Below are 26,592 nucleotides of genomic sequence, written 5' to 3'. Positions count from 1 at the left end.
ACCACTGGCGGAGTGTGCGCTACAGGGCATATCTCCAAGCCAGGGTGACCTACCCAGGCTCATGAAATTCATATGCAGGCATAGTAGCCAATTAGAATGAAATCCGCAAAAACTGACTCATATACTGATACAGAACCATATATTGGCTATTATATTATGGCTGTCGGGTGGAAATCTTGTATGTTCCTTTTTTATTATTATTTAAAAACAATTTAAAATCGTGAAAATAGCCAATCTACAAGCTGTAATTATTAATAATTAAGAAATACTATATTTTAAAGAGTGAAAAATCAACTAAAGTCATTATTAGTGCAAGTTCATTCACATTTCATTTGAATGAAAATAACTTGTGGGTAAAATACATTCTGTGAATCTAATGTGATTAATGTGACCCCTACTTCAGTCAGTGAAGTCCAGGGCTGAATGTGACATATTGAGACCTATATAACTAAATATTGGTCATTTGCCAACACATTATTTTGTGAAATAAATGGGTTATATTTCACAGATAGTTATACTATTCTTATAATATATTAAAATACAATGATCCTTAACCTTCAAGTTAAATGCATTATTTCCGTGGACTTAAAAATCATTTTTGGACTTAAAAATCATTATTATTTTTTTGGATGGCCTTCCTGCCCTGGCAGGAAGACCGGGCAGGGCCTTTGTGCCCTCCAAAAAATTACAACACCAAAGGCCAAGTGGCCTTGCCCCTAAAATGACGAAATTCCAGGCTTGAATGCAATAGATGTACTCTGAGTCTGTTACAAGTAAAAGTCCAGAATTCAACATTTACTTGAGTAAAAGTACTAAAGTATTGGTATAAAAATGTACTTAAAGTACCAAAAGTAAAAGTACAAAAATGTTTGAAAATAGCAGATCTACAAGCTCAGAACGCGTGCATCGCAACACGTTGTGAGCTTGTAGATCTGCTATTTTCAAATAGCTTATAGGTATAAAATAGGGCTAAAGTGGTTAATGTATGTTTCATAATGATTTATATCTGCAAAGTAACTAGTAACTAAACATTTCAAATAATTGTTGTGGAGTACAAGTATAGACAATTGGAAATACTCCAGTAAAGTAAAAGTACCTCAAAATTGTACTTAAGTACAGTACTTGAGTAAATGTACTAGTTACTTACACCACTGCACGTCAGTGAAGAAAAAACGCTGGGAACATCCCTAAGTGGCTTTGCAGGGAAACAAGCCCAAAGTCGCTTATAATAAGCAGACCTGGCAACGCTGGCACGCTAAAAGTCAAATTAGCACATGAATGGCCAGTCGGCTGACAGACTTAAATGGTAACTTTTGCCAACCGAATACCAGTCTGTTGCAGTCTGGAGTAGTCTGCAATAGTCTGGACGAGTCTGTTTGGTGCGGAGTTGCCTTAAGAGTTACACTGTCCTCTTCAACCTATAACACAATGCCCTTCACTTAGCTCTGATTCATAGCCTTGGAGAACTCCTTCAGAATCAGAGCTACCCTTCACTATGAATTGAGTTCAAAAGGACCCCGATTGAAACAAGCCATTGTGCTTTCTTGGTCTTTTTAATCCTATTTAGTTGACCTTGCATTTGAACTGTACTTTCTTGTGCTTTTTTCTGCAAACTTCTAAATAAAGTATTCAGTCAAACATCAATCAATGCCTGAGATGGTTATTGTTCAATAAAGTTGTGAATTTAATGGACCTTGATATACTAGGGTTCACATTAGAACACAGAAAACAGAGATGAATGCAAGTTTTTGTTTGTTTTATAAGATAACAGATGAAAGTCTGGAATTGGTCCAATGTGTGCTGCTGAATCTGGTCTACATTAAGATGTTGTGCAGTTGAAATAAGATTCAACTAATGAGAACAAGCTGACTGCACTGTAAATCCTAGGTTGTTAACTCTCAGAGTGTACAAACATAGAAAAATGGACCCGCACTGGACCCTTTGGTTTCATCTGTACACTCCGAGAGTTAGCAAACATTATTCCACCAGGTTTTTGTCAGTTAAAAATATAGATTTTCCATTTATATGGAATGCTGACACCTGCTGGGCTCACGTCGAAATTACAGCCCGTCTTTTGTGGACCCGCCCTAAAACAATTCCTTGGATTCAATTGGCTCACAGTTTGACAGCTGTCGATTTCATTGGTCAGACTTTTATTTTGTCTGTATGTGAAACTGTCCTCTTTATGAAGTGAAAGAAATAAAGATGTATGATGGTGTGAAAACTCTGTCTGACATGTTACTAGCTTCAAAACTTATTTTCCCCCATGTAATGCAATTTGCCATTATAAATTACTGAAGATAATTATTTCATATATGACCAGTTGTGGAAAGTAACCAAGTACATTTACTCAAGTACTGTACTTTTTACTTTACTGGAGTATTTCCAATCTTCAATAGGCTTACTTTTACTTCTACTCCTATACATCTCAGAAGGCAATATTGTATTTTTACTCCACTACAATTATATGAAAACTTTAGTTACGAGTTACTTTGTGCGCTTGTAGATCTGCTATTTTCAAAAGATTTGTATTCATTTGAAAACTTGTGAAATGGGATATTCTGCATAATATTACTTCCTACTTTTGGTACATTTTGATATCAATACTTTTGTACTTTTACTCAAGTACATTTTTAATACCGGACTTTTACTTGTAACAGAGTATTTCTACATTGCAGTATTGATACTTTTACTTAAAGGTAGGGTAAGTGATTTGCGTGCCGTTGGTTAAAATAATTGTTAAATAGCTCTATATTCTGATAGTACTCATTGCTATAGAGTGTTTGTTCAGTTAAAGGAGTCTCCTTGTCTCTCCTCCACCTCTTTATTAAACAGAAAAAGCATTTTTGCTCAATCAGGATACAGATTAAACAAGTGAAATTGGAAGTGATGACACTAAGAAATGAGCAGGCAAAATTGGAAGTGGAACACTATACAAAAGCTTAAAAATTGGTACTTTCTCCTGAGATTTTGACACCTACCGAAAAATGTATTTTCTGTTTATTAAAGAGCTGGAGAGACAGGGAGACATCTGTTACTGAAAAAACACTCTATAGCAATGATTACTATCAGAATATAGTATTTTAACCTTTTAACAAAATACTTTTTGTTTTAACCAAAAAATATCACTTACCCTACCTTTAAGCCAAGAAATGTAGTACTTTTCCCACCACTGCATATATGACATTGTTCAGTTTACAGTATTTCATGGCATTCCAGTTGCTATACTCTGCATTAGCCACAGAGTGGCACTGCAGGACAGCTATTGTGTATTTTCCCATAGGCAGTTCCTTCATTATTTACCCTGATACCCTCAGTCATAATTGATTGATTGATTGATGTACTTTTATTTAGTAAGACATGAGAATCACAGTACATGGAAGTACAAAATTCACATTACAAGGTCTACTAAACTGGAAGACTCAGTTAAGCACGCAGCTTGTTTAAGATGAGAACCCCATGCACACAAATCATGATGACACATAAGAGACAGACAGATATACACACTACTATACAGAATGTCATACAATCAGCTTTCAGGTTACTGGTATGAAGAGAGAAAAAATATATTAACAAAAGAGGAAAATGAAAGAGGGGGGGGGGGTAGGTTAAGACTTAGACAGGGGTCATTTTCGAATTGCAGCCTCCTGAATGTGTATCTTTAGGGCAGTTTTGAAAGTGAGTAGGGTTTTACACTCCTTTACTCCTTTTGGCAGGGCATTCCACATTTTTGATGAATAGCATGAGAACGAGTTCATTCCCTTAGTTGAGCCAAATCTGGGTTGAACATGATTTGTGGAGCTGCCTCCGGTGTTATGATCATGGACTTCATTAACATTTTGGAAGTATTTTTGACAAATACAGGGGTATCCCAATGTTGTGGTGTATCTTGAAGACCAGGCCCATAGCAAATACATGTCTATGAAGTAGTGAACATTTTGGTTAATGGTAAGTTCAAATCCTCCAGATCTGTAGAGGGCACTGTGGAGTAAATAAAATGTATTTCCGTCTCGCTGACATATTCTATTTTCTGCCCAAAAAGTGTATTTTACAGAGTAGGTGGGGTGCTGAGAGGCTTCCCAGTTCCGAGAATAGACTTTCAACAACACAAAACAGTCTTTGCTTCGGTGAGTAGCGAAATGGTTTTGTTTATTTTCACTACTCTTGAGCACTCGCAGGGCAGTGGAATTCCTTGTACAAGCGCAGAGCGAGGGGTCATCCAGGGCGTTCGAGGGAACTCACTAAAGCTCTGAACCAGGGCTAGCTGAATAGAAGCCTTGAGGATTTATTTTTTACCATCACTATAGAAAATGACATCTCGTACAAGATAGCAGGGCATTACCTAGTCTGTTGTGATGTTGCACTTGGGTGCAAAGACCATGAGAGCGTCACTGTCTTTACAGAAGGTTGGTACAGTAGCTAGGTAGCTAAGCTAACAACATTGACAGCAAGCCAAGATCAACAAGACTGGTATTGATCTAACCGTTATTTCTCTCATTGAGGAATTCTTACATTCTGAAACACTTTTTTCAAGAATCCATTCTTAGAGCTGAGCTATTTGACAGCAATATGGGCACATTTTCAGATTTCTTATGGTAAAATACATTTCGTGTGGAGTGGATATAAATTATAATACCTAAATCAAACATTTCACGGATACAGGATAGATGGGCACTAGGGACATCTGGGCACCTCGATGTAAAATTGTCTATTTTGTCCAAAATGTTAAAATATATATATATATTTGGGAAAAAATAGTAATGTAAAGTATACATGATGTGAACATGCATGGTACATCATTATCAAACTTAAATTTCATCCTTCAACCTCTTGGTTTATGCCCCAAAATGACTGGATATACAGGTTTTGTAGCAATTGTAGAAATATTAGACCTTAATTGACGAATGTTTAAAGGTAGGGTAAGTGATATTTTTTGGTTAAAACAAAAAGTATTTTGTTAAAAGGTTAAAATACTATATTCTGATAGTAATGATTGCTATAGAGTGTTTTTTGAGTAACAGATGTCTCCCTGTCTCTCCAGCTTTTTAATAAACAGAAAATAATTTTTTTGGTAGGTGTCAAAATCTCAGCCAATCAGGAGAAAGTACCAATTTTTAAGCTTAATTTGTATAGTGTTCCAGTTCCAATTTTGTCTGCTCATTTCTTAGTGTCATCACTTCCAATTTCACTTGTTTAATCTATATCCTGATTGAGTTCTCTGTCCTGGTTGGAGAAAATTGGAAATGAAACTGAAACTGAAACGAAAATGCATTTTCTGTTTAATAAAGAGGTGGAGAGACAAGGAGACTCCTAATACTGAACAAACACTCTATAGCAATGAGTACTATCAGAATATAGAGCTATTTAACAATTATTTTAACCAAAGCAAATCACTTACCCTACCTTTAAGCATGTCCTAATCATGTATACTTTACTTAAAATCTTTTTCCAAAAATATTTATTTATTAACATTTTGGAGTAATAAAAGGCATGTTGTATTTTATTAGTACATTCTCTATTATGAGAAGAGTTGCCCATGAATGAAAAACCTCAGTATAAATTAGTGCTATAATCCCACTATTGCTTGTGTTCAAGTGGTTGTTGTGGTCGTTTAGCCACAAGTAACTTAAAGGCAGGGTAAGTGATATTTTTGGGTAAAAACAAAAAGTATTTTGTTAAAAGGTTAAAGCACTATATTGTGATAGTAATCATTGCTATAGAGTGTTTGTTCAGTAACAGGAGTCTCCCCGTCTCTACAGCTCTTTAATAAACAGAAAATGCTGGTAGGTGTCAAAATCTCAGCCAATCAGGAGAAAGTACCCATAGTGTTCCAGTTCAAATTTTGCCTGCTCATTTCTTAGTGTCATCACTTCCAATTTAACTTGTTTAATCTATATCATGATTGAGTTCTCTATCCTGATTGGATAAAATTGGAAATGAAACTGAAACGAAAATGCATTTTCTATTTTATAAAGAGCTGGAGAGACATGGAGACTCTTTATATGGACAGGACACTCTATAGTAACGAGCACTATCAGAACATAGACCCATTTTGCAATTATTTGAATAATTGCAAATAACTTACCCTACCTTTTAAATGCTGTAGTGCTATTAGATGCCAGACAGCAATTGATGTAATGCTATAACTTAAGTTGCTTGCGGCTAGTTGTGGTTGTTATTATTGTTGTTGTTGTTGTTTTCTACTTGGCATTTGGGTTGCTCAAATTGTGCCATTAGAGAGAAAAAATAATGTATGTGTGTGTCCATGATCCCTATGTGTTATACTGCACGTTCTTATAACAGAACGATTGGTCCATAACCGAGGGACTACCCTCACTTGCAGTAATTGCATGCAGCCACCCTATCCCCAATCTCAAGGTAAGGCATACATACATACTGTAACTGCTAACTAACTGAGGCAATATTCTTTTCTTCTTTTCTTTTTTCATTTGTGCACCATTACCACAGATGAAGCAACGGTTCTGTTACTGCTCTCAACAATCATGGCAAAGAGGCTTACACAGTGGGACTATCTGTACAGGGCCAGATCTACCTGCTCCTCCAGTACAAAACACCTCTACCAAGAACATTGATGCTAAACCCATCTCCAATTGGTCACCTGACCAGGGACCCCCACCTTCTCCCACGCACTGTTGCATGAGTGGCTGTCATAACTGTGTATGGATCACACATGCAGAGGAGCTCCTGGTGTATTACCATGATGGGGGAGACAAGGCGCTGGCTGCCATTGAGGAGAACGTCCAGGATGAGAACCTTAAAGCCTACCTCAAGATGGAGATCAGACTTCTGAAGAAACCATGACATAAACATTTATTATTTGGGGCTATTTATGAATAGGAGTGAATTGTGTTTTATGGAATTAGGGTCAACACTTTTACCTTCTGACATTGTCTATGCACTTTATTGCACTGTGTGGATGTCATGTGGATGTCATTGCTTTTGACAAACTTGTCAGGTTTATTAAAATGTCATGTACATTTGACTTTGTCATGGTTAGGTTTAATCTCACTGATATCCACAGCAGTAGATAGCCATATGATTTACAGACAATATTGTCCGTGGTAAGTAGGTATGACTATTTCGGCCAACCAACTGGGCATTGTGGTGGCCAAAATTCACATAACCATCATTAGGGTATGGATTCATTTAATGCACAAAGTATAAGTTGAAGTAGTAGACTATACTCTCTGCAGTAGTATGATGTCTTGGGCTCTGACAGACAGGTGATTCCCGTGGAGCTTAGCTCCCTCACAACAGCTGTTGACACACCAAACTATTTACAGTATCCCAGGCAGAGTGTAACCCATTTTGTTCATAAGCCTATATATGGGGACTGACCATCAACAGCTGATTTCACATGAATCTATTCTATTTGTAAAATGCCGATAATAGGTGTGCTGAGAGGGTTGACCAGCTGGTTGTATGGACTTCTGCAAGAAGGTATAAAAGAGCTAGGACACACTTGTAGAGGGAGAACCTGGGCAGCAGGCATGCTGCTGCTCTGTAACATGATGATGACCACAAAGAAAGAATGGATTGATGCCTAAAAACATGAGTCCTGCGTCCATCTTCCTGAACTCTGAATCTTATTAAGCAACAGCTAAAACTTCCATTACAGCATCTATTTTGCATCATATTAACCATATATTAGCAGATTGGTTGGTAAAACATGTTAAAGGTTGTCGTTGATATTTGGGACACATGACGTTAGAAAGAAAATATAAAAACGTTAGCCTATTTACAACAAAAGAAGAAATCTCACTGCCAGTGCCAAAACTCATGTATTTTCTTTTAGTTCCATTTGCCTGAGTTGTCAGTTTAGGGCCCTTTTTAATTCACTCAATCGTATGTATTTATTGATTGTGTTTAACAGTGAGATGATCATGACTTGATGACTAATGACCATAAAAGACTTGACAAGCTTGTCCTTTAACACATACGCACATCATGATGCTGCATAGTTTTTTAGTTTGAATTGAAGTGTATATAATGCAACTTTTGGTTTGTCGATTGCATTGTTGTATTCTATTTAAGTATATCTAAGTTATAAATAAACATTTATTTACAAAAGAAATAAATGCAACATCATGCTTGTTTAAGGAAATTACCATTAGATATTTGAGTGATTCCGTGGTTGATTTTGAATAATTATGTTCAATCACCTTAAGAATCCATTTCATATTTTATCGGGGGTGTAATAAATTTGTTTATGTTCATTTACATTTTATTAAAGTGCCAAATCACAACAAATTGTGACACTACATATAGGGCATAGCAGTGGCGGCCATTTTCTGGTTCCACCTCAAAATAGTCAATGCATTTTTCCCATTGACATTTCCAAAAATATTTATATCAATTATTTTAAGCCTAGAATCAAGCCATCCAGGGTCCTGGTGAATCATGACCATAAAACGTTTGATTCTGTGAAAAAACTTTTTTGAAAACGGCAAAACAAAGGGTATTTATTAAATATAGTATATCATATAATTATCATATTATCATATAAAATAAAATAAAATCACAGAACTTTTTTTTTATGGTCATGATTCACCAGGACCCTGGATGGCTTGATTCTAGGCTTAAATGAATTGATATAAATATTTTTGGAAATGTCAATGGGAAAAATGCATTGAGTATTTTGAAGTGGAACCAGAAAATGGCCACCACTGCTATGCCCTATAGAGCATAGACCCAACATTGTTGCAGTGTTTCTTTTGTGTAGGTATTGGAGGCACAATTTGTTTACCTTTAGTTAGCAATGCTAGAACAAATCATGTCAAACTAATATTTATCTGGAAAACTAAATGCGGCCTCTTTAAAATCTTCAAGCTATTTCAAGTAGGCTACGCTATTTCATACCATAGAAATACAGTATAAACAAACACATTTGTACCATGTTCACTAAATCTTTTCGAGTGGACTTTTAATGGCGTCCATTTCATCAGACAATATTATTCAAAGCCTGGACAGTTCCATTAAATGCTGTGCCACTGATATGGCACATCAGGAATAAACCTGATAAACCAATAGACTGGAGGTGGTGCTCGCCAGTCACCCATGGAGCAGCCATAGATTATTTTCGGGATTATGAATGATGTGTTTCACTGTGATCATACTGTGAATCTGCCAACTGACGCCATGGAAGGAATGAATGAACTTTCTCGTTGGGGATTAGTGCCCATTCAGCCGCTTGTAGTGTGTCACACATTATTACGTTCATAAGAATTGTAGACCTATCTCCCAGAGCAGAATTCTACATGTCACTCAAGTGAATACATTTGGAAATGTATACATGTTTATAACTTGTAATATTCCATTGATAGTGGAAATGCATTGAAGCTACCGCACTTGTACTGGCCTGTGTCTTTTAAAATACCACTAACCAACCAAACAGTCAATACTGTAATAGTAGACAATTTAATACTATATTTTGGCTTGGTTCTATTCCCCTTGGCTGTCTTGTGATATTTGTCCCTCATTAATACCTTACAAAGACCTGGGCACATGCCATCTGGCTTATAGGGAATCAGCCATGACTAGACAGTTGCCCTCTGGACAGTAATGTCTTGACAACACCACAACGTGACAAAGCAGTCCAGCAGCCAGGACAAAGCCAATGACTACTGGCAAACCGTTTTTTGTTTGACAATGGACCCCCTGTATATCCTCCCTCCAGTTCACCCGCCCACACCCTTGCACTACCCCTGCTGCCAAATGTTCCTCCTTTTTGATTGAATACTTTATTGACATCTTTAAAAGTACAAAGTGCAACAATTAAAAACAGAACGGATGAAGTCACAAAGAAAACGTAGGCTTGTTTCCAATTGTGGACTATTTAAAACAATCAGCACCCAAGATACTAGACAAACCAGTGAAACCACAGTGCATTAAACAACAAACAACACAAGAGTGAATATTAAAATAACAGATAAAGCTATTTATAACAAGGAGGAGGGGGCCAGGGATACGGACACGTGGAGGTTACTTCCTTCCCCTCCTTACCATCGCCCTGCCCCTCCAGATTGACCATCACCACTGATGAGGTGGTGAGAAGAGAGCTGAGGAGACTCCACCAGGGCAAAGCTTCAGGCCAGTTGCACCACCTCACGCTAAGTTTAAACTTAGCCTAGTTATAGCTTAAATGGCTTTTAAAAAAGCCATTTAACCCATTTAGCCGGGAAAGTATGTGTCATTTTTTGATTTATTTGGCTATTCAATAATAATAATATTTTTTTGTTTTTTATGTGAAAATTTGTGAAAATCTTTGAATATATATTATATTTTTTAAATATATATTCAAAGATTTGCACTAATTTTCACGATTTTTCTAAAAATAGCAGATCTACAAGCTCATAGCGCGGCACTCGGTGCCGTGCTATGAGCTTGTATATCTGCTATTTTTGAATAGCCAAAGAAATCTAAAATGACAGAGACACTTTCCCGGATTGAATGTGTTTAAGCTATAACTTGGCTAAGTTTGAACTTAGTGTGAGGTGGTGCAACTGGCCCCTGGTCCTGACAGCATCAGTCTGAGGAGTCATCACATTTTCAAACTGAGCTTGAGACTGGAAAGAGGAAGACATCCTACTGGGTCCTGGTTTCCGAAGAAAGTGCAGCCGAAGGTCTTTAGGACCTTTAGGGTCTTTTAGAAGTTAACCACTTAAACCCTCTAGTTCAGGGGTCTTCAACAGGGGGTCCGGGACCCCTAGGGGGGTCCTCAGATTTCCTACCAGGCGCACATACTAGTGGATGACTGTGGATGTCATCTACTGCCTACTACCACCTCCTGGACAAAGCAAGCAGCTATGTCAACTTCAACTTTATTTTCACATCACAGGTTTACAGGTGTAAAAAAAAAGTAGGTGATTTTTTTTTTTAGAACAAGCTCCCGTCATTTACAGTTTTCCGGAAAGGGAGGAAGAATAGAATTAGGAGGATAGAACAGGGAAAACAGGTCAGATATTCCAAATATACATGATATGAGTAGAGTAAATATATATACATCAGGTGCATGGTTAGAAGAAATGCCAGTGGAATGAGGCAGTCAAACTAGCAGCAGGTATAGTCACATATACATGGGGTGCAGCAATAAGATAGCAGCAGACATACATAGAACATACTGTAGACCTTTGTGCACATAGTCTGACGTGCAGGTGAGACAAAGAACATCATGTGAGAATGAAGAACATTGTTCTCCTTTTCCCGTGAGTTCAACACCATACAGCCGGCATTACTCTGGGTGGGAAGCTCCGGCTGATACAGGTCGACGAATCCATTACATCCGGGATTGTGGACTATCTGACAGGCTGACCACAGTTTACTCAAGTAAAATGTTTAGGTATTTTTTACTTTACTTTAGTATTTCCAATGTTCAATACTTTTACTTCTACTCCACTACGTTTCAGAACCAAATATTGTAGGCTACTTTTACTCCATTACAATTATTTGAAAACTTTAGTTACTAGTTACATTGCAGATTTTGATTATTATTACAAAACATACATTAACCGCGATGCGACGCATTGGGAGCTTGTAGATTCTGCTATTTTCAAAGGATTTTAATACATTTGAAAACTTGTGAAATGGGACATTTGCATAATAAGTACTTTCTACTTTTGGTACTTTTAAGTACATTTTGATACCAATACTTTAGTGCTTTTACTCAAGTAAATTTTGCATTCCGGACTTTTACTTGTGTATTTCTACATCGCAGTATTGATACTTTTACTTAAGTAAAACATTCGAGTAGTTTTTCCACCACTGATCGGAGGAGGGCAGGAGGAGGAGTACAGAATAGTGGAGGGCTTGGTTGAGTGGTGCAGCAAGAACCATCTGCAGCTCAATACTGCTAAGACCAAGGAGATGGTGGTTGATTTTAGGTGGGTCCAATGCCGCACTGGCTCCTGTCAGTATTCACGGCAAGGATGTGGAGATAATGAGGTCCTATAAATAAATACCTGGGAGTGCACCTGGACAACAGGTTGGAGACGACTGGTAACATTGAGCCCCTGTACAAGTAGGGCCAGCAACTTATTGAGGAGGCTTTGGTCCTCTGGTGTGTGTAGGACAAAGCTACAAATGTTCTAACAGTTTGTGGTAGCTGGTAGCCTATAATCTTCTACGTGGTGGTCTGTGTGGGGAAAACGGCATCAAGGCAAGTGATGCAAACAGGCTGAGTAGACTGATAAAGAAGGCCGTCTCTGTTACAGCCTTCTGCAAACTACCTGAGGTAGTTCCAACAAGAACTACCTCAGGTAGTTCCAAGAGCTATAGGTTTCCAAGAACTACCTGAGGTAGTTCCAAAAACTATAGGTTTCCAAGAACTACCTGAGGTAGTTCCAAGAGCTATAGGTTTCCAAGAACTACCTGAGGTAGTTCCAAAAACTATTGGTTTCCAAGAACTACCTGAGGTAGTTCCAAGAACTACCTGAGGTAGTTTCTGCTGGTAGCCATCAGCACTTAAAACAAGTCTCCCCACTCACTGTCCCGTGCTATGTTTCACAAAGTATTCCTATTTCCTATTTAATTTAATTATATTATTTTTGTATTTTATTTCATTTCTGATGCCTTATGTGACCTGTTAAATTTGTCCTGTTTTAGTTTAGTTGGTGTTTTGACTTGTCCTGTGTTTTACTGCTATTCTGCTGCTGCTGCTGAAACGACTGCAATTTGCCATAGGATAAATAAAGTTTTCTTTTTTGCAACACGAGTTGAAATGAAGTAATGAACTATTGTAATAAATGAGCACCTCTTGAATGGACACAAAAGCCAACAAAGAGCAAATAGTGAAAACCAGTTTCACATGTTGCTTACCAAACCAAACTACTGAATCGCATTACAGTGAACCTGACATACCTGTGTATATATAATTCAAATAAATAATGTTACACCATGTGCTACCTTAAAGTTTATTTAATACCATTATTAAAAACATAATAATAATAATAATTATTATTATTATTATTATTTCGCTAAATAAGCTTGCCTTGAACTGCAGTGTTGAGGGTGGATCAGACTTGGTGGGCGGTGCATCCATAATCTGCAGAGGCATATAAAGGCCTGCTTAACCCTGCTCGAGCCTAGCATCTGCTAGAGAGAGCCTCCACTAGTCTGGCTGTTCTTCACCCAAACAGCTGGTGAGTACATTTACCGTACTCTACACTGCACCATCCTCAGTGTTCAGTTAACACTGAGTGTGAAATGTAACCAAATGGACCCCCGTAAGGGGGGTCCAAATGGTGCACAGATGTAACCATTTGGTTACATCTGTACATGTGTATTCTATAGCTGCAAGGAATTCAATAGAATTGCACTGACTACCGGGGCGGAAAGTAACTAAATGCTAGTGTACGGCTACTCTTGTAATTGACTCACATCTTCATGTACTTGATGAAGTACTCAACTACTTTTGGAAAGACAATAATGACAGACTAGCCTTCAGTTGTGCTGTTATAGCACGATTGAGAGAATATTCAATTTAAGTTTGCTTAACATGCTGTAAACTTATATCAGTGTGATTCAATTATAAATAAAACTGCTTTTTATTAGAATGATCTCCAGCACAAAGTAAGCTATTGTAGTAGTAGTTTGACCACACATTTGGTTCATGAATGTCATTGTAAGAGGACAAGGTGAGAGGATTGATCAGTTAGACTCTCAGTGCATAGTCAGCATATCTACTGTCAACAAGATTAGCCTTGATACAGAGAGGGTATGTGTGTTGGGGAGGGGGGCTTATTAGAGAAGGGGATTACGGAAATTGGGTCATCCTCAAGGAACATTATCCAAGGCAGTCCATCTCACGTATTAAATATGAAATATGAAAGTAAATCCTGCCTAACACTCAGAACAGTAAGAGGATTGAAACTTGTACTGTTAGACTTGTACTGTTTCCATTAAGGTCCTGTGTATTCAATTCATCGAGACATTTAAAGACAAACAATAATGTGCAAAAAAAATCATATAGTAGTTATAAGAAAGAAAGATATTTACCGTAAACAGTTTGGGGGTGTTGGGGGGGTTGAAAGGTTTGAAATTGTCAACCCACATGAAAATGTATTACTGTTTATTAAAGAGCTGGAGAGACAGAGAGACCCCTGTTATTGAACTAACACTCTATAGTAATGATTAACTTTAACTTTTGAACAAAACACTTTTTGTTTTAACCAAAAAATATCACTTACCCTATCGTTAATGTTCAGATGGATGTATGCTAGATAGACAATAGCAAACATGTCACCTGGTATTTTTCTCAGTTTCTCTTGTTGTGCATGAATTAATTAGTTAATTAATTAAATGTTTTTGTTTCTCTTTGCCAAATGAAAAATTTGAACTGGGACGACTCCAGAGCCCACAGGACAATAACAATTCAAAATGCCAGATGAAGAGAAAGCAGAGCTTAAAAGAGACTACAAGTCGGCCACCCATGTCTCCGGAGGCCCTTGCGGCCCACGCAAGGGAGCAGCCAAGTTCAAGCAGAGGCAGACTCGTCAGTTCAAAAGCAAGCCGCCAAAGAAAGGAGTCTCGGGGTAAGACCAACCTGTCATATTTGCCCATATTTTGCCGCTTTGCTCAGAGGATCAGAGTCTTTATTTAGCTACCAGTCTGGCAATTCATGATGAATTCTTTTTTTTAATGTATTTCTTAGCTTTGGTGATGATATCCCAGGAATGGAGGGTTTGGGCACAGGTGAGTACGCTGTTTGGATACATTTCATCATAAATCTGTGATCTAATGAGACCCGCTGACTGTCAACAAATCTAAATTTTTCTCTGCAGACATCACTGTTATTTGCCCCTGGGAGGCGTTCAATCACCTGGAGCTGAACGAGTTGGCCAAGTATGGTATCATCTGAGCCTTCCTTCACTTCACCACATCCTTGGATTCCAGGCCACTTCCATGCCCTTCGAGAAACACCTGCCCCAGGCCTTGTCATCTGGGTTCAACTGGGACTCCGTCAAACACACTACAACAACACTCCTCACCCCATCACTCCCCATATTTTCCTATTTATAACATCATTTTACTAGTACATGATACAATGGTCTTTTTCACTCTCTCTTCGTCTTATTTTTTTAATAGATAAATTATGGATTCATGTATCTTGTATTCTCAGGGATAGAGGCTTGTGATGTTTGATCCACTGGCAGTTTGGCTTTTCACTTTACTGCGCTCATCATATATATTATCACATTTGAATACTACCAAATGCTAAACTAATGCTGAAAAGAAAGAAGCACAAATCAGATTTCCAGTCTACATGTGAATATCCTGCATCAGGTCGCTGTGATTGTGCAGTTATAGTTCATCTTGTACTGTATTGTATTTAATCAATTTGACTAAAATGCCCATACTGACAACTCTTGTGTTATGTGTATCATGTTATTTTACACCATATTATTCAGCTATACCAGCTTTGTATTTGGTAATATTAACTTTTATTAATATGTATGATCTGTTATTATTATCATATTAATGTACATGGAAATGCAGATTATATGGTTGTTTTAACTTTAAGTTCTTCAAGCATCTTGTATTTGAAGGTGAAGGATGGTGGCAAGAGGTGACAAGCGGTAGCATACGCGTAATGACGTTTTTTATCCTCTCTACGGCATGAGATGGAAAACGTAAAGCATAAAAAAACCTGTGCTTAATTTTTCTCATAATGTTGTTCATTGGACGAATAAGTAGAGTACCTGTAAATAGCATTACATTCGATAGCTAATAGAGAAGAGAGGCGTACATATCAAAGTAGCCATGCAGTATGTCACTTCTCCAACATGATTTTAATCTAAATTAGTAGGCTTGTAACGATACGATAGAGTAACTGCAACGATGCATCAATTTTGAATTCCAATACATTGATATGTAAACAGCAAAATATCACACAGATCACACCATCCTATCGATGGCTCTGTGTGATCCTGATGCAAAACGATATAAAACACAATATTTAAAATGTCGTGGCTGAATACGGGCCTGCTTAAAGGAGTAGTTCCCCCCAAAAAATTACGTATTTTCTATCAATTACACACCCCATAAAGCATTGAATTCATGGAGATTTTTTAGTTTTTGTCGCATTCCTAAGCCAATAATTTGATTACCGGCGGAAAGATGCTAATGTATCCGGTAGGAGACTCAAAGAAGACTCTTTGAGTCTCCGACCGGAGAGACCGCCGGTCATTAAATTATTGGCTTACAGTAGGAATGCAAAAAAATCAAAAATAAACCTCCATGAATTCAATGCTTCATGGGGTGTGTAATTGATAGAAAATAAGTCATTTTTGGGGTGAACTACTCCTTGAACAATAACATTTGAATTAAAACACAATTAAATCATTGGAATACATACCTCAATTATTAGAGCAGATTAAAGTTGTAAGGAAAGATATTGATATAATATACAAAGAAGAAAAAGCCCACAAATTCCTGGGACAAATTTATTATGAAGCGGGTCCAAAAGCCACAAGGTTATTGACAAGAAGGTTACGTAAAGAACGGACCTTGAATACTATAAATAAAATAAATAAAACTTCTACATGGTGGTCCGTTGGGGCAACGGCATCAGGGCAAGTGATGCAAACAGGCTCAATAGACTGATAAAGAAGGCTGTTTCTGTTATAGAGGTTGTCCTGGACTTTCTGGAAGTAGTAGTTGAGCAAAGGACAATTGCAATTTAAGCTACAGGCTATTATGGACAACAGCTCCCATCTATGGCTACACAGAGGAGTGATGTTGAGAACAAACTGATCCTTCTGCAAACTACCTGAGGTAGTTCCAAGATCTATAGGGCATAGCAGTGGCGGCCATTTTCTGGTTCCACTTCAAAATAGTCAATGCATTTTTCCCATTGACATTTCCAAAAATATTTATATCAATTCATTTAAGCCTAGAATCAAGCCATCCAGGGTCCTGGTGAATCATAACCATAAAACATTTTTTTTCTGTGAATTTTTAAAAATGTATATTTAATTATATGATATACTATATTTAATAAATACCCTTTGTTTTGCCGTTTTCAAAAAAGTTTTTTCACAGAATCAAACGTTTTAGGGTCATGATTCACCAGGACCCTGGATGGCTTGATTCTAGGCTTAAAATAATTGATATAAATATTTTTGGAAATATCAATGGGAAAAATGCATTGACTATTTTGAAGTGGAACCAGAAAATGGCCGCCACTGCTATGCCCTATAGGTTTCCAGGAACTACCTGAGGACAAATTTAACAGGGCACATAAGGCATCACAAATGAAATAAAATACAAAAATTATATGATTAAATAAATAGGAAATAGGAATACTTTGTGAAACATAGCACGGGACAGTGAGTGGGGAGACTTGTTTTAAGTGCTGATGGCTACCAGCAGAAACTACCTCAGGTAGTTCTTGGAACTACCTCAGGTAGTTCTTGGAACTACCTCAGGTAGTTTTTGGAAACCTATAGTTCTTGGAACTACCTCAGGTTGTTCTTGGAAACCTATAGTTCTTGGAACTACCTCAGGTAGTTCTTGGAAACCTATAGATATTGGAACTACCTGAGGTAGTAATACCATTATTAAAAACATAATAATAATAATAATTATTATTATTATTTCACATCGCTGTATAAGCTTGCCTTGAACTACAGTGTTGAGGGTGGATCAGACTTGGTGGGCGGTGCATCCATAATCTGCAGAGGGCATATAAAGGCCTGCTTAACCCTGCTTGAGCCTAGCACGCACAACTGCTAGAGAGAGCCTCCACTAGTCTGGCTGTTCTTCACCCAAACAGCTGGTGAGTACATTTACCGTGCGTACGCTACACTGCACCATCCTCAGTGTTCAGTTAACACTGAGTGTGTACAAATGTAACCAAATGGAAATTCATTTTCAGGTCGGGATACGGATTTTATCCAATCAGGAGAGAGAACTCATACAGGATAAAGGATAAATAAGTGAAATTGGAAGGGATGACACAAAGAACTGAGCAGACACATTTGGAGCTGGAACACAAAAAAACAAAAACAAAACAAAACTGAAGCAGATGATGTAAAAGATGCGGGAGAGAAGGACGTAGAGAAAGGAAAGAAAGAGCTTAAAGGAGATTACAAGTCGGCCACCCGTAACTATAGTAGTTATAAGAAAGAAAGATATTTACAGTAAACAGTTGGGGGGGAGGGGGTTGAAAGGTTTGAAATTGTCAACCCACCTGAAAATGTACTACTGTTTATTAAAGAGCTGGACAGAGAGACCCCTGTTATTGAACAAACACTCTATAGCAATGATTAGCTTTACATTTTGAACAAAACACTTCTTGTTTTAACCAAAAATATCACTTACCCTACCTTTAATGTTCAGATGGATATATGCTAGATAGACAATAGCAAACATGTCACCTGGTATTTTTCTCAGCTATATGGCTTGTTGTGCATTCATTTATTAGTTAATTAATTAGTTGATTCACTAAATGTTTATGTTTCTCTTTGCCAAATGAAAAATATATTATTGGGACGACTCCAGAGCCCACAGGACAATAACAATTCAAAATGCCAGAAGATGCGGAAGTGAAGGAAGAAGTGAAGGAAGAAGAGAAAGAGAAAGTGTTTGTAAGAGATTACAATTCGGCCACCCGTGTCTCCGGAGGCCCTCTCTCCCCACGCAAGGCAGCACCCAAGTTCAAGCAGAGGCAGTCTCGTCAGTTCAAAAGCAAGCCGCCAAAGAAAGGAGTCTCGGGGTAAGACTAACCTGTCATATTAGTCCATATTTAGCCGCTTTGCTCAGAGGATCAGTGTCTTTATTTAGCTATCTGTCTGGCAATTCATGATGAGTAATTTTTTTGATGTATTTCTTAGCTTTGGTGATGATATCCCAGGAATGGAGGGCTTGGGCACAGGTGAGTATGCCGTTTGGATACATTTCATCATAAATCTGTGATCTAATGAGACCCGCTGACTGTCAACAAATCTCTATTTTTCTCTGCAGACATCACTGTTATTTGCCCCTGGGAGGCGTTCAATCACCTGGAGCTGAACGAGTTGGCCAAGTATGGTATCATCTGAGCCTTCCTTCACTTCACCACATCCTTGGATTCCAGGCCACTTCCATGCCCTTCGAAAAACACCTGCCCCAGGCCATGTCATCTGGGTTCAACTGGGACTCCGTCAAACACACTACAACAAACCTGCCAGAAAATCAAAGGAAAAATCTGATTTCAGTACAGATGGGACACCAGCTAGCCAGGGTTGAACAAAACCTTTCAGTGTGACAATGAAGATAATGTCAGTCACTCCTCACCCCATCACTCCCCATATTTTCCTAGTTCTAACATCCTTTTACTACATGATACAATGGTCTTTTTCACTCTTCTTTTGTCAAATTTGTCTCTCTATATATTTTTTAATAGATAAAATATGGATTCATGTATCTTGATAGAGACTTGTAATGTTTGATCCACTGGCAGTTTGGCCTTTCACTTTACTGCTCTCATCAAAACATGTATATATTATCACATTTGAATACTACCAAATGCTAAACTAATGCTGAACAGAAAGAAGCACAAATCAGATTTCCAGTCTACATGTGAATATCCTGCATCAGGTCGCTGTGATGTGCAGTTATAGTTCATCTTGTACTGTGTTGTATTTAATCAATTTGACAGTAAATACTCATACTGACAACACTTGTGTTATGTGTATCATGTCATTTTACACCATATTATTCAGCCATACCAGCTTTGTATTTGGTAATATTAACTTTTATTAATATGTATGATCTGTTATGATTATCATATTAATGTACATGGAAATGCAGATTATATGGTTGTTTTAACTTTAAGTTCTTCAAACATCTTGTATTTGAAGGTGAAGGATGGTGGCAAGAGGTGACAAGCGGTAGCATACGCGTAATGGAGTTTTATCCTCTCTACGGCATGAGATGGAAAAAGTAAAGCATAAAAAAACCTGTGCTTAATTTTTCTCATAATGTTGTTCATTGGACAAATAAGTAAGCCTATATAATTGCATGTAATGCAAATGATCTGTAGAGTACCTGTAAATAGCATTACATTCGATAGCTAATAGAGAAGAGAGGCGTACACGTATCAAAGTAGCCATGCAGTATGTTACTTCTCCAACATGATTTTAATCTAAATTTGTACGCGTGTAACGATACGATTGAGTAACTGCAACGATGCATCGATTTTGAATTCCAATACATCGATATGTAAACAGAAAAATATCACACAGATCACACCATCCTATCGATGGCTCTGTGTGATCCTGATACAAAACGATATAAAACACACAATATTAAATATTAATTATTAATATTAATAGTCGTGGCTGAATACGGGCCTGCCCCAAAAGATACTTATTTTCTATCAATTACACACCCCATGCAGCATTGAATTTGTGGATATTTTTTTCGCATTCCTAAGCCAATAATTTGATTACCGGCGGAAAGATGCTAATGTATCCGGTAGGAGACTCAAAGGAGACTCTTGACTCTTGAGTCTCCTACCGGAGAGACCGCCGGTCATTAAATTATTGGCTTAGGAATGCAACAAAAACAAAACAAAAATCCATGAATTCAATGCTTCATGGGGTGTGTAATTAATAGAAAATAAGTCATTTTTTGGCTGAACTACTCCTTGAATAATAACATTTTAATTAAAACACAATTAAATCATTGGAATACATACCTCAATTATTAGAGCAGATTAAAGTTGTAAGGAAAGACATGGATATAACATACAAAGAAGAAATTGAAAAAAATACACAAATTCCTGGGACAAATTTATTATGAAGCAGGTCCAAAAGCCACAAGGTTATTAACAAGAAGGTTACGTAGAAGAGAACGTAAGGCAGGAAAGGCAACCTTGAGGAAATAGAGAGGTTGTTGGAATCTTATTATCTTATTATAAAACATTATACACCCACCACCTCAAGAACACATTCAGGATGTGCAAACATTTCTAAACTCATTAGATTTATATTTTTTGCCTCATGTAAGGCACTTTGAATTAGCATTGTGCATGAAATGTCATTATACAAATACATTTGCCTTGCCTTGCCTGAATGACTTCCAGCCATGTATTCTCACTTCAGTCAGGTTCCCAGTGCCATCACACCATCACACACTTCCTGACATGACCTTCACAAAATAGAGGTCACGGCACTTTCACTAGAACAACTGCATGTCATTAAACCACTTAAATGCTATACTAGGACAGGAGTCCCTCTGGGCTAATACTCTGCCCCTTCCTGTTTTCGCTCTACACTAAATATCTTTGCTGAGTGATGCAAACAGGCTCAATAGACTGATAAAGAAGGCTATATCTGTTATAGAAGTTGTCCTGGACTTTCTGGAAGTAGTAGTTGAGCAAAGGACAGTTGCAATTTAAGTGACCCTTTGCAGCCACTATGGCTAAACAGAGGAGCGATATTAAGAACAAACTGACCATTCTGCAAACTACCTGAGGTAGTTCAAAGAACTACCTACCAAGATCTATAGGGGTCATCTGCCTAAGGGAGAAGTGGTACTACCTCCCCCTTTGGCCTCCTGAAATGTGAATTTTCAGGGCTGTTTTAAAGGAACCAGCGATCTACATTTTTTGAGGGATGGGGTCAGACTATTCCACAACTGGGTGGCAGTGTTGTAGAAGGAGAATTTACACTTTGTTTTATGGGTGGGTGGTACCAGATCGTTGTTTACACTCCCTCTAGTATTGTGGCTGTGGGTGTCGCTAACGTTTTGGAGGTATTTAGTCTGATATGCGGGTATTGAGGACATTGAGATGTTGGAGATGTTCTTTAAGTGACATTGAGATGTTGGAGTACCAGGAGGTGCAAGCATAGTCAAAAAGGGGCTGAATCAGGGCTCCTGAAAGGGTCCTGAGAGCACTTTTGTTGACAAAACAGGAAATTCTGCCCAAAAATCGCATTCTCTGATTTACTCTTTTGCTTACCTTTGTTGCCATGCTTTCACCTGTCAGGTATTTGTCAAAAATACAGCCCAAATAGGTAATCTCTTCTTTGCTAGAGATTACCGTGTCATTGACTTTGACCTTGAATCTGTTAAGCCATAGTGGCCAAATTATTTATTTGGACAGGTATGTCAGGTTCACTGTAATGTGATTCAGTAGTTTGGTGTGATAAAGAACATGTGAAAAGTTTTTAAACATAATTATGGTTTTCACTATTTAGTCTTTGCTGGCTTTTGTGTCCGTTCAAGAGGTACTCATTTATTACAATAGTTAATTACTTCATTTCAACACAATTCCAGTCCTTTGATAATGTAGATAATATCTGCGGTAGGACTACTAATAGTTGTTCTATTCTATTGCATGTGTTGCAAAAAAGAGATAGAAAGAAAACGTTATTTATCCTGTGGGAAATTGCAGTCGTTTCAGCAGCAGCAGCAGCAGCAGCAGCAGCAGCAGCAGCAGCAGCAGTAAAACACAGGAAAAGTCCAAACTAAACGAAAACAGGACAAATTTAACAGGGCACATAAGGCATCAGAAATGAAATAAAATACTAAAATAATATAATTAAATTAAATAGGAATACTTTGTGAAATATAGCACGGGACAGTGAGTGGGGAGACTTGTTTTAAGTGCTGATGGCTACCAGCAGAAACTACCTCAGGTAGTTACTACCTCAGGTAGTTCTTGGAACTACCTCAGGTAGTTCTTGGAAATCTATACAGTTCTTGGAACTACCTATTTTAGTTTAGTTTGGACTTGTCCTGTGTTTTACTGCTATTCTGCTGCTGCTGTTGCTGAAACGACTGCAATTTCCCACAGGATAATTTCTATCTCTTTTTACAATTGATTGATTGATTGAATACTTTATTTAGAAAGACATGGTAAAAGTACATGGAAGTACAATTCACAATACAAGGTCCTCTAAACTGGATCACTCATAAAAGCACTTGGCTTGTTTAAAATGAGATCCCTGTGCACTCAAATCATGATGACATTTAAGAAGACATACAAATATACACTACTATGCAGAACGTCATACAATCAGCTTACAGGTTACTGCAACACAACAAGCAATATAATAGAACAACTATTAGTAGTCCTACTGCAGATATTCTCTACATTATCAAAGAACTGGAATCGTGTTGAAATGAAGTAATGAACCATTGTAATAAATGAGTACCTCTTGAACGGACACAAAAGCCAGCAAAGACTAAATAGAGAAAACCATTATTATGCTTAAAAACTTTTCACACTTACCAAACCAAACTATACTGAATCACACTGCAGTGAACCTGACATGCCTGTATATATAATCCAAATAAATAATTTCACACCATGTGCTATATACTTAAAGTTTATTTAATACCATTATCAAAAACATAATAATAATAATAATAATAATTATTATTATTATTATTATTATTATTTCACATCGCTGAATAAGCTTGCCTTGAACTACAGTGTTGACTCAACACTGTTGAGGGTGGATCAGACTTGGTGGGCGGTGCATCCATAATCTGCAGAGGCATATAAAGGCCTGCTTAACCCTGCTTGAGCCTATCGCACATCTGCTAGAGAGAGCCTCCACTAGTCTGGCTGTTCTTCACCCAAACAGCTGGTGAGTACATTTACCGTGCTCTACACTGCACCATCCTCAGTGTTCAGTTAACACTGAGTGTGAAATGTAACCAAATGGAAATTCATTTTCAGGTCGGGATACAGATCTTATCCAATCAGGAGAGAGAACTCATACAGGATAAAGGATAAATAAGTGAAATTGGAAGGGATGTCAGACACCGAGGTGGAAGTTTTGGAGCTGGAGACTGAAGAAAATGATGTAGAAGATGCGGAAGAGATGGAAGAAGAGAAACCAAAGAAAGGAAAGAAAGGAAAGAAAGAGCTTAAAGGAGCTTACAAGTCCAAGTCCAAGGCCACCCGTATCACGCGGTAAGACTAACCTGTCATATTAATCCATAGTTTGCCGCTTTGCTCAGAGGATCAGAGTCTTTATTTAGCTATCTGTCTGGGCAGTGGTGGAAAAAGTACTCGAATGTTTTACTCAAGTAAAAGTATCAATACTGCAATGTAGAAGTACTCTGTTACAAGTAAAAGTCCGGAATTCAAAATTTACTTGAGTAAAAGTACAAAAGTATTGTCAACAAAATGTACTTAAAGTACCAAAAGTAAAAGTACCAAAATGTTTGAAAATAGCAGATCTACAAGCTCACAACGCGTCGCAATGCAACGCTTTGTGAGCTTGTAGATCGGCTATTTTTCAAAAAAAATAAGAAATAGGTAAAAAATAGGTTAAGTCGTTATGTTTCATAATATCGCAATTTATATCTGAAAAGTAGGCCTAACTAGTAACTACTAAAGTTTTCAAATAATTGTGGTGGAGTAAAAGTATATTATTTGCCTCTCAAGATGTAGTGGAATAGAAGTAAAATACTAGTAATAATAGTAAAGTACAAATACCTCAAAATTGTACTTAAGTGAAATACTTAAGTAAATGTACTTAGTTACTTTCCACCACTGTGTCTGGGGTAATGGCAATTCATGATGGGTTATTTTTTATGTATTTCTTAGTGATGATGATATCCCAGGAATGGAGTTCTTGGGCACAGGTGAGTACGCTGTTTCGATACATTTCATCATAAATCTGTGATCTAATGAGACCAGCTGACTGACAACAAATCTCTATTTGTCTCTGCAGACAGTAACAAACAACATCATATGAATGATATTAACTCCTGGCATGATTTCAATGACCTGGAGCTGTACGAGTTGGCCAAGTTTGGAATCCGTCAATCACAGAACAACACAGATCCTAAGAAAGAATCTGCTATCGCCACAGATGGGAGTGGAATAGTTAGCCAGGATTGAACGAAACCGTTTCAGTGTGACAATGAAGATAATGTCAGTCACTCCTCACCCCATCACTTCCCATATTTTCCTATTTCTAACATCCTTTTACTACAACATGATACGATGGTCTTTTTCACTCTTTCTTCTTTTGTAAAATTTGTCTCTCTATATATATTTTTTATAGATAAAATCAGTGGTGGAAAAAGTACTCACATTTTGTTAAAGTATCAATACTGCAATGTAGAAGTACTCTGTTACAAGTAAAAGTCCGGAATTCAAAATTTACTTGAGTAAAAGTAAAAAAGTATTGGTATCAAAATGTACTTAAAGTACCAAAAGTAAAAGTACCAAAATGTTTGAAAACAGCAGATCTACAAACTCACAACGCGTCGCGATGCGACGCGTTGTGAGCTTGTAGATCGGTATAAAATAAGGCTAAAGTGGTTAATGTATGTTTTATAATGTAATCATTTGTATCTGCAAAGTAACCAGTAACTAAAGTTTTCAAATAATTGTAGTGGAGTAAAAGTACAATATTTGCCTCTGAGATGTAATGGAGTAGAAGTAAAAGTATAGACAATTGGAAATACTCCAGTAAAGTAAAAGTACCTCAAAATGTTACTTAAGTACAGTACTTGAATACATGTACTTAGTTACTTTACACCACTGGATAAAATGTATCTTGTATTCTCAGGGATAGAGGCTTGTAATGTTTGATCCACTGGCAGTTTGGCCTTTCACTTTACTGCTCTCATCAAAACATGTATATATTATCACATTTGAATACTACCAAATGCTAAACTAATGCTGAAAAGAAAGAAGCACAAATCAGATTTCCAGTCTACTCTATGTGAATATCCTGCATCAGGTCGCTGTGATTGTGCAGTTATAGTTCATCCTGTACTGTGTTGTATTTAATCAATTTGACTAAAATGCCCATACTGACAACACTTGTGTTATGTGTATCATGTCATTTTACACCATATTATTCAGCCATACCAGCTTTGTAGGTAATATTCACTTTTATTGATATTAATATGTATGATCTGTTATGATTATCATATTAATGTACATGGAAATACAAATTATATGGTTGTTCTAACTTTAAGTTCTTCAAACATCTTGTATTTGAAGGTGAAGGTTGGTGGCAAGAGGTGACAAGCGGTAGCATACGCGTAATGGAGTTTTTTATCCTCTCTACGGCATGAGATGGCAAACGTAAAGCATAAAAAAACCTGTGCTTGATGTTTCTCATAATGTTGTTCATTGGACAAATAAGTAAGCCTATATAATTGCATGTAATGCAAATGGTCCGTAGAGTACCTGTAAATAGCATTACATTCGATATCTAATAGAGAAGAGAGGTGTACATATCAAAGTAGCCACGCAGTATGTCACTTCTCCAGTATGATTTTAATCTCAATTAGTAAAGGTGTAACGATACGATACATTCCAATACATCAATATGTAAACAGCTAAATATCACACAGATCACACCATCCTATTGATGGCTCTGTGTGATCCGAATACAAAACTTTATAAAACACAATATTACAAATTATTTGTCGTGGCTGAATACGGGCCATTTTAATTAAAACACAATTTAATCATTGGAAGAGAAACTTAAAAACCTTGAGAAAAAAACATTACTAACATTATTAGAGCAGATTAAAGTTTTAAGGAAAGACATTGATATAATATACAAAGCAAACACAAAACAAAACACAAATTCCTGGGACAAATTT

At 37.3% G+C, this 26,592-nt stretch overlaps 3 protein-coding genes across 3 annotated transcripts; all 3 read left to right on the top strand.

The window, feature by feature from the left end:
- Positions 1–14,394: 14,394 nt before the first annotated feature.
- Positions 14,395–14,875, top strand: LOC308105104 (retinal rod rhodopsin-sensitive cGMP 3',5'-cyclic phosphodiesterase subunit gamma-like; the record flags this gene model as incomplete). The annotated part of the gene is made up of 3 exons (XM_080455736.1): positions 14,395–14,549; positions 14,669–14,709; positions 14,799–14,875. 3 exons carry the CDS (start codon positions 14,395–14,397, stop codon positions 14,873–14,875), a joined length of 273 nt encoding a protein of 90 aa, XP_080311862.1.
- A 3,670-nt stretch (positions 14,876–18,545) lies between these two features.
- Positions 18,546–19,104, top strand: LOC308105103 (retinal rod rhodopsin-sensitive cGMP 3',5'-cyclic phosphodiesterase subunit gamma-like; the record flags this gene model as incomplete). Its single annotated transcript, XM_080455735.1, has 3 exons — positions 18,546–18,733; positions 18,852–18,892; positions 18,982–19,104. The coding sequence occupies 3 exons, from the start codon at positions 18,546–18,548 to the stop codon at positions 19,056–19,058; spliced, it is 306 nt and encodes a 101-aa protein (XP_080311861.1). The 3' UTR covers positions 19,059–19,104.
- Positions 19,105–23,768: 4,664 nt separating this feature from the next.
- Positions 23,769–24,865, top strand: LOC308105101 (uncharacterized protein; the record flags this gene model as incomplete). The annotated part of the gene is made up of 3 exons (XM_080455733.1): positions 23,769–23,929; positions 24,569–24,606; positions 24,696–24,865. 3 exons carry the CDS (start codon positions 23,769–23,771, stop codon positions 24,863–24,865), a joined length of 369 nt encoding a protein of 122 aa, XP_080311859.1.
- Positions 24,866–26,592: the final 1,727 nt, after the last annotated feature.

Source organism: Gymnoscopelus braueri, assembly GCF_963280865.1.
Source record: "Gymnoscopelus braueri genome assembly, chromosome: 17".
NCBI lineage: Eukaryota > Metazoa > Chordata > Actinopteri > Myctophiformes > Myctophidae > Gymnoscopelus > Gymnoscopelus braueri.
This window is presented reverse-complemented; position numbering and strand designations above follow the sequence as displayed.